The sequence below is a fragment of the Rana temporaria genome, chromosome 7, assembly GCF_905171775.1.
Source record: "Rana temporaria chromosome 7, aRanTem1.1, whole genome shotgun sequence".
NCBI classification, from domain to species: Eukaryota; Metazoa; Chordata; class Amphibia; order Anura; family Ranidae; genus Rana; species Rana temporaria.
In genome coordinates this window covers 155,756,222-155,766,013 of record NC_053495.1, presented here as the reverse complement: position 1 = coordinate 155,766,013, position 9,792 = coordinate 155,756,222, and the positions used below count along the sequence as shown (strand labels likewise).

Here is a 9,792-nt window from a genome sequence, read left to right as displayed (position 1 = left end):
CTTTATATTCTATAATAAACATTTATTTTGAATAGTGCAGAAAAATTCTGTGACAAACGCATGTAGTGTGGGCAGTGCAATATGTAGGTGGGGATTTGTGTGGGTGGGAACACATGGGTGGGGACAGGGGGCCCCAGGATCTCCTATTGCCCAGGGGCCCCATGAGTTGTCAGTCCGCCCCTGCCTCTAGCATTAGGTTTCCAGTGCTTTGTAATTGATTGGGTCCATAGGGTGGGGCTTTAATCAGACCTGCAGCGTCATTGGCTCGCAGGCTGCCTGTCTCGTTCAGTAAGTGAGAGGGAAACACCAGCAGAAGAAGAACTGCTCAGGGCAGACAGGGAGCAGAGAAGCAGCGGAGAAGCAGCCCTCCATTCATCTCCCTGTGACACAGACTCGGCATCCAGCAGTGCATGCAGAAATCTCCAGGTACACTACATGCCAGGATTGGAGGGGGCAGAAGGGGCTATTATCACTGTATCCTGAGTGACTGTACAGCAGCATTTTAATCTCCAACTTTACTTCACCTCTCTCCATGTAATGCACATCTGTACACCTTCCCTATCACACTAATCTCCCTCCCCCTTCACTATCTCCATTTGCATAGATTTGATATTCACTGCTCATTAGTGTTGCTCACGAATATTCGTATTGCGAATATTCGGCTCGAATATGGCATATTCGAGTATTCGCGATATATTTCGAATTTCGCTGTGATTATTCGCTATTCCGAATATTCGCATTTTTTCAATTTTATTTTTAAAACAGATCACATCCTATCGACGTCTAAAAGCATTGCTGGTATGATTAGAGACCCTGGGCCGAGTAGCTAAGCTGAGGCGATCCTTTTATGTTGCCGAATATAAAAAAAAAAAATTGCGAATTTTCGCTAATGCGAATGCGAAAATTATTGCGAATTTTCGATAACTGTGGTAGGAGAACTCTGATTGTCTCTGATGCAAAAGGGGGGGGGGGGCTTTGTGTATGTTTCTGTTATGAATATTTGTATGTTTGATATTATTTTTTTTTGTAAGAAGGAAAAAATTGCGCATACCTTAAAAAAAGGGGAGAATACAGCAGCAACTCAAAAATGTTATACAACATAAATTAATACAAGACAGAAAATGGAGTCGCTCTACAAGAATAAAAAATATGTCTAGTGACAAGACATGTGGGCAAATTATAAAATAAGCAAGCGCAAATAACTTGTGAAATACACAGTGAAACAAATATATAAAGAAATATAGTCCCAATAATAGAAAAATAATCTTTCATAAAAATGTCTTTGATATGTGAAGTGAAAAAAAGTCCAAAGCATGCAGCATGAACGTGTTCAATCTTCAAGGTGTTTGATTGACAAACGGCTGTGACAGATGGATAGAGTAAAGAATCACCACCAATGCAAAACACTTTTTATTTTCTATTGTAAAATATCACGAATATTCTGAGCCAATCAGAGTGCTCCTTCCGCATTTGCCGAATATTCGCAATTATTTTGTATTGTAAAATATCAAGAATATTCTGAGCCAATCAGAGTGCTCCTTCCGCATTTGCCGAATATTCGCAATTATTTTGTATTGTAAAATATCAAGAATATTCTGAGCCAATCAGAGTGCTCCTTCCGCATTTGCCGAATATTCGCAATTATTTTGTATTGTAAAATATCAAGAATATTCTGAGCCAATCAGAGTGCTCCTTCCGCATTTGCCGAATATTCGCAATTATTTTGTATTGTAAAATATCAAGAATATTCTGAGCCAATCAGAGTGCTCCTAGCGCTGTTGTCGAAATTTCGCCATCAATATCGCATTCGCATTTTGCGAAATTTCGATAAAATATCACGAATATTCTGAGCCAATCAGAGTGCTCCTACAGCATTTGTCGAAATTGCGCAGTAAATAACGCATTCGCATTTTGCGAAATTTCGAAAAAATATCAAGAATATTCTGAGCCAATCAGAGTGCTCCTACCGCAGTTATCGAAATTTCGCAATTATTTTCGCATTCGCAATAGCGAAAATTCGCAATCATTTCATTTCGATAAAATATCACGAATATTCGAATTTAGCGAATATATCTCGAATATTCGACTATATATTCGAGATATATCGCGAAATCGAATATGGCGTATTCTGCTCAACACTACTGCTCATATCCTGCAGCCTTGGGTTTCAGATCTGACCATTCCAATCACTGCCTGACACCCTTTCCTTTCCATTACTTTGTATCTCTTCCAAGCTGTTTAACAGATCAGAACATTTTCTGCAATCATTTTAAGGTGGCTGTAGGAATGACATTAATCCACTATTCTATGGCCACCTTAAATGAGTGCAGAATGTACTGGTCTGCTCAACAGTTTGGAAGAGATAAAAAGTAATGTGGAAAGGAGAGGGTGTCTGTCAGTGATTGGACCCCTAAAGAGGAATGCCCAGATCTGAGACCACACTTATAAAGAAGAACTCAGCATAGGGATGGTGGGAACCCTTCATAATGGGCACATTAGCTAACAGACCCGGGAAATCGTTACAGGGATGGTGGGAACCACCATAATGGGCACATCAGGTTACAGACCTGGGAACTTGCCACAGGGATGGTGGGAACCCATCATAATAGGCACATCAGGTTACAGACCTGGGAACTTGGCACAGGGATAGCAGGAACCCATCACAATGGGCACAGTAGGTGTACAGACCCAGGGATGGTGGGAACCCCTCATAATGGGCACAGCAGGTGTACAGGGATGGTGGGAACCCTGCATAATGGGCACAATAGTGTACAGACCCAGGAACTCAGTACAGGGATGGTGGGAACCCCTCATAATGGGTACCATAGGTGTACAGACCCAGGAACTCTGCACAGGGATGGTGGGAACCCCTCATAATAGGCACAGTAGGTGTACAGGGATGGTGGGAGGAACCCTCATAATAGGCACAGTAGGTGTACAGACCCGGGAACTCAGTACAGGGATGGTGGAAGGAACCCTCATAATGGGCACCATAGGTGTACAGACCCAGGAACTCTGCACAGGGATGGTGGGAACCCTGCATAATGGGCACAGCAGTGTACAGACCCAGGAACTCAGTACAGGGATGGTGGGAACCCTGCATAATGGGCACCATAGGTGTACAGAGACAGGAACTCTTCACATGGATGGTGGGACTGTGCATAATGGGCACAGTAGGTGTACAAACCCAGGAACTCAGTACAGGGATGGTGGGAACCCCTCATAATGGGCACCGCCGGTGTACAGACCCGGGTATTTGGCACAGGGATGGAGGAAACCCCCTCATAATGGGCACAGTGAGGCTGCAATTGACGGGCATAGTGTTAACTAGCAGTAATGGTACATAATCACCTGATAAATGGCTATTTACAGCCCTGCAGTACTAAAAGTTAAATTTTTCAGTTTGCGCCCCCCAAAATATTTTGAACACCAGCCGCCACTGCTAGTACCACAACATGTCACAAATTCATATTCCACATGTTTATACTATTTGGTAAATGTCTATATGTATACACACGTTAATTATTTATTTTATTGATTTTTCATATAGACACTTCTGCACATATTCATATATGGTCTTATTTTCACCACAGGATTATTTTGCCCTTTGATGGGCACATTTTGATCATTTATATTTTCACTTTCATCACGCTCTAAAGTTTTTTTCTTTTTTTTTTTTTTTACTATGAAATTTTCTCTACATATATTAATCCGAAATGTGAAATCTTCACTCCTTGTTCACTTTCAATGAGTTTATATTTATTTTCACACTACATATAATATTTATGTGTAAGCACGTTTACACTGGTCGCAACACACTCGCATTCTTTGATTCAACACTGACATCTTTAATTGTTTTTATTATTTGCAATGGTTTCACACTTTTTGACCATACACACGTGGTCCCAATCATCAATTTTTTTTCAATCACCAACTTACCATTTGCTATTCTGATCACATGATTTTTTTGGGGTAAAGGTATATATTTGAAGTGCATTTTTATGTATGTTAGCTATGACTAAGCGTTCGTGTGAAACCGTTGGCTATGTATCCTTTTCTTGCTTTGGCTTGTAGTGCTTTTATCCAATTTTTATTAATAAAGGCAACCAAAAGTTTTTTTTTTTGGAGTAGGGCTGTCCAAATACTTTTTTCTCTATTTTTGCTTCATGTATTGCCGGCACCCTTGGTTTATGTGATTGATTATCAAGTACATCCACCTGGAGCGGTTACTCCCTTTCCCAATGGCAGCGATCAGTGACATTATGGCGACAAACCACCCACTCCATCAGTACAGACCCCCCTCACTATGAACACTCCATCCATTAGTACAGACAGCCCCTCAGGAACCCCCCCCCCCCCTCCATCAATGCAGACCCCCCTCAAGGTAACCCCCTTTAAACCAGTACAGACCCCCCTCAGGGAAAATTCCCCCGTTATCAGTGCAGCCCCCCTCAGGATAAACCCCCCCTCTATCAGTGCAGAGCAGACCCCCCTCAGGATAAACCATCCTCAATAAGTGCAGACCCCCCTCAGGATAAACCTACCTCCATCAGTGCAGACCCCCTTCAGGATAACCCCCAATAAGTGCAAACATCCTCAGGATAAACCCCCCCAATAAGTGCTGCCCCCCTTCAGAATAACCCCCCCCCTCTGTCAGTGCAGACCCCCGATAAGTGCAGACCCCCATGCAAGATAAACCCCCCCCTCCTTTAGTGCAGACTCCCCTTTAGGATAAACCACCACTCCCCCAGGTGCAGGCCACACCCCACCCCCCTAGCGATGCCACTGCCTATCTTGCTTGGTGTTCTGCCTGTGTGTACTTGATTTGTGTGCCTCATGACCTCTTACTCTGTTTCCGATCCTGACCATTTGACAACCTGTATAAACTTGCTACTGTGTACCCTCTTTCTGTCCTGACTTGTTTTTTGCTTCTTTTGGCTTGATCTTCAGTGCATGGCCCTGGCTCTGATACTGACGACAACTCTTAAGTCTTACCCTGCCATCTGTATATAGTTAGCTTAGTTAGTTGGTTTTGGTAGTCTGCTTATCATTCTCACCTATCAGGTTAACTGACTTTGGTTTAGGGAGCTGTGGTGGCTCAACGCGATTGGCACTGCGCTGACAAGCCATTCACCTCTGCAGCTAGGGGTTCGGATCCCGGTCTCGGCTACATGTGAATTGAGTTTGGTGGTCTCAGCCTGCGCTTAGTACGCCCACCCCCCTCCCACAAAAAAAAACCACACTTACACGCACTCGAAATTTGGTTAACATGCACGCTCTTTGACCACGCGGTCTCTAAAAAAGAGAGGCGAAGGACTAACGGGGCTGGTTGAGCAGGCAAATCCTCTCACTCCCTTATAGGGAGTCCCTCTGCCCTGTTGGGCTTCAAAGCGGAGCAGGTAGGGCGGGCTGTGTGGGAGGACCCCCTCACACACCCGCCATTGCCACCCGGGGCATTGAGAAAGGTGGCAGATTGCCTCTGGGGAGGCCTGCCTACTCCCAACTCCTGCAGTCCGGCTCCTCTCCAGCGTTGCCAACCCCCTGAAATGAAATTTACTGTCAGGATGCCAAACATTTGCGAACGGCACCAATTTTTTACTGACACTGCAAAAAAAGTACCTAAAATTAGAGACCACCTTCCGCAGCGTGAATACACTAATGTAAGGGGGGGTACTAATATAAATGGGAAGCTTTGTATCAATGCCCCCTAACATTATTGCATTCACTCCCCCTTACACCAGCAACCCCCCCCCCCAGACTGGCCTGGCGGCACTGTCCTCGACCTCTTAGGTGCGCCGTGCAGGGTCCAGTCAGGCAGCGTTCCCACACTTGACTCCTCTCCAGACTCCCCCTTTAGAGACTGCAGACATGATACAAGAGGTGGACAGAGGCTGCGGACATGGTACAGGAGGGAGAGGACAGAGGCTGCCGACATGGTACAGGAGGGAGAGGACAGAGACTGCGGATATGGTACAGGAGGGAGAGGACAGAGGCTGCGGACATGGTACAGGAGGGGGAGGACAGAGACTGCTGACATGGTACAGGAGGGGGAGGACAGAGACTGCTGACATGGTACAGGAGGGGGAGGACAGAGACTGCTGACATGGTACAGGAGGGGGAGGACAGAGACTGCTGACATGGTACAGGAGGGGGAGGACAGAGACTGCTGACATGGTACAGGAGGGGGAGGACAGAGACTGCTGACATGGTACAGGAGGGGGAGGACAGAGACTGCTGACATGGTACAGGAGTGGGGAGGACAGAGACTATGGACATGGTACAGGAGGGGGGAGGACAGAGACTGCGGACATGGTACAGGATGGGGGAGGACAGAGACTGCGGACATGGTACAGGAGGGGGGAGGACAGAGACTGCGGACATGGTACAGGAGGGGGAGGACAGAGACTGCGGACATGGTACAGGAGGGGGGAGGACAGAGACTGCTGACATGGTACAGGAGGGGGGAGGACAGAGACTGCTGACATGGTACAGGAGGGGGGAGGACAGAGACTGCTGACATGGTACAGGAGGGGGGAGGACAGAGACTGCGGACATGGTACAGGAGGGGGAGGACAGAGACTGCGGACGTGGTACAGGAGGGGGAGGACAGAGACTGCGGACGTGGTACAGGAGGGGGAGGACAGAGACTGCAGATGTGGTACAGGAGGGAGAGGACAGAGACTGCGGACATGGTACAGGAGGGGGGGGAGGACAGAGACTGTGGACATGTTACAGGAGGGGGGAGGACAGAGACTGCAGATGTGGTAGGTTCCTTCTCTGCTCCCCTTCAGTATCCTTCTGTGCCCCTCCAGTCCACAGGCACATCTGTGTGACAGCTAGGCAGTGTCCTCCTTCTGCTGTGTCCCATTTCTCCACAGGGCAAGGTATGTGACCCCCTTCACGGCTTCACCCCCCCCCCCAGTCCTGACAGGCAGTGTCCTCCTCCTGTGCCTTATTTCTCCACATGGCAAGGCAGCCACCGACATCAGGCATGTGACCCCCTTCACCCCCCCCAGCCCTCGAGCCCTCTCATTCATCGTCCTCTCCTCCACCCATAGAAAGCTCATCTCTCTCTCCACCATACTGTAGGATGCAATGACAGGAGCGGGGCCCACCCACCTCACACCTCGGTGTTATAGAAGGAGTACACGGGACAGGTCCTCTTCCTCCATAGAGGAGGGCTGACCATGACAGTGCCGGTCCCCGGGGGAGGGGGGTTCTCAGCTTACCTTTCCTGCGAAAGAAGGACATCCATGGCGCCGGGCGGACATGTGGCATTCAGTCAGCACATTGCTAGGCGCCCCGGCTCCCTCCTTCCAGCACACGGGATGCCGGGGACCCGCTCACCGACCCCCGCTGGCCGCACACACCCCAGCTTTCCTAACATGAAAAACACTTCCTCCTTCCTGCACACCGCCATACTGTACACACAGCCCGTACGACCTTCCAGGAAACGCACGCACAGCCTGCTGGGTAGTCATCCAGAGCCGCTGAAGCCCGGTCGGCCTTCTTGGTTAGGGGTAAACCGGCGCAGCCATCATTTTTACGGGCACTGCTGCCCATAAACGGACTTTAACGGACAGCCCGAAAACAGGCTCAAATTACGGACTGTCCGTAATTTAACGGACGGTTGGCAACACAGCTCCTATCTCGAGTACACGCACAAAATACACTTAATAAAAAAATAAAAAAAATAAAAAAGGATTGAAACTGACTTTGGTTTACAGTGTTTTGGTATTCTTAGTGTTTTGGATGTGTGTTTATGTAGTTTTTCATTGTCTTTTAGTTTTTCTATGTCACATTATTTTATATCCTATTCATTTAAAAAATGTAGATGCTCTAAGTCAAACAGTACAAACAAATGGCCACTGCCCCACCTATAACTGGCCTTCACAGCAAGGAACACATGGAAGGGCAACACATGTAAAACAAAACTAAATAAAAATTCCCAGCTCAACTCACCAGCCAGCCTGCTACCAACTAACCTGTCTAAAAGTTTACGTTTAAAAACAGGGGTTCAATTAGCACACATTTGCAAATACACGTGTAATCTGTGGGGGGCCACGACAAGACACCCCATAATGATCCGCAGTCCTAACGCTATACATTTTTGAGAGTCTCCATAGTAGAAGCACCAATGAAATGAACCTGTCTAACAGTTTGCGTTAAAAACAGGGGTTTAGTTAGTAGTGTTGCTCACGAATATTCGCATTTCGAATATTCGTTACGAATATGGCATATTCGAATATTCGCGAATAACTCGAATTTCGCGGCCAATATTCGCGATTCCGAATATTCGTATTTTTTCTAATTTATTTTTAAAACAGATCACATCCTATCGACGTCTAAAAGCATTGCTGGTATGATTAGAGACCCTGGGCCGAGTAGCTAAGCTGAGGCGATCCTTTTAAGTTGTCGAATATTCGCAATCGCGAATATTCGATTTCCGAATATTCGCGAATACTTTCTCCACCCTTCTTTTGCATCAGAGCCAATCAGAGTTCTCCTACCACAGTTGTCAAAATCTCGCAATCAATTTCGCATTCGCATTAGCGAAATTTCGATAAAATATCACCAATATTCGATTTCCGAATATTCGCGAATACTTTCTCCGCCCTTCTTTTGCATCAGAGCCAATCAGAGTTGTCAAAATCTCGCAATCAATTTCGCATTCGCATTAGCGAAATTTCGATAAAATATCACCAATATTCGATTTCCGAATATTCGTGAATACTTTCTCCGCCCTTCTTTTGCATCAGAGCCAATCAGAGTTCTCCTACCACAGTTGTCAAAATTTCGCAATCAATTTCGCATTCGCATTAGCGAAATTTCTCAATTTTTTTTTTTTTTTTATAAAATATCACGAATATTCGATTTTAGTGAATATTTCACGAATATTCGGCTATATATTCGTGATATATCGCGAAATCGAATATGGCGTATTCCGCTCAACACTATGTTAGCACACATTTGCAAATACAAGTTGATGCTGGTGAGAATGGTGAGGTGCATTGCTGATCATAACTATGTAAAGACTGCAAGGTAGAAGGATTTCACTAAAAACTGTCCATATCATTTTCTAAAATGTATCATTTACTTATGGTAAGGCCCAAGACAATTTGCCAAGACAAATGGTTTAGCCTGGTATAGAAAATTCTTAAAACTTAATATTACCATACAATTTTAAAAAAAAAGTAAAAAGGCCACAATGTGCAGGAAGATGAGATGGTAGGAAACAAAATTAAAACAAAAATGTAATTTTGTCTTCAATGTTTACATTTAGTCTTGGCAAGCACTGTTTGTTTTCTTAACTGCTGCCAACAAATATGGATGTTTCATCAGCATGAACATTTTTTGATGTCTAGGACACGTATCAGTGTGCGTGGCTCTTGGTCATGTGTTTAATGTTGTATAAAAGAGGAGCTGAGATGTACAGGCAATCATACACTGAGCTGAAATCAGGAATCGGTACAATGAAGGTCATCCTGCTTTTTGCACTGTTTGGTCTGAGCTTCTGTCAAGGTAAGCACTATTGGTCATTAAATAAGATTTTTTTTTTATTATATTGCTAGAAAAATGTGGACACATTTTCAAGGGTCTTCCGGTAGTATTAAACTATGTCTGTGTTTTGCCATTGCATTCTAGAAGACAAATGTTCAGGAGAGAAAGTTTCTGACCCAAATGGCAACAATTGTCTATTACTAGCACTAAAGGTAAAGTGGTAATTAACATACAAGTAAACAATTGTTTTTAGATCTTTTTTATTTGCTGAATTTGTCATCAAGACAAGGT

The 9,792-nt window shown here is 45.2% G+C and overlaps 1 protein-coding gene across 1 annotated transcript in view; it reads left to right on the top strand.

Annotated features, from left to right (window-relative positions):
• Positions 1–252: 252 nt before the first annotated feature.
• Positions 253–9,792, top strand: part of LOC120945793 — an 85,069-nt gene continuing 75,529 nt past the window's right edge. Inside the window, exons 1-3 of the mRNA XM_040360202.1 lie at positions 253–426; positions 9,366–9,522; positions 9,646–9,713. Of these exons, the coding sequence (XP_040216136.1) occupies positions 9,396–9,522; positions 9,646–9,713 (195 nt within the window). The 5' untranslated portion in view covers positions 253–426; positions 9,366–9,395. The remainder of the gene's footprint in view (positions 427–9,365; positions 9,523–9,645; positions 9,714–9,792) is intronic.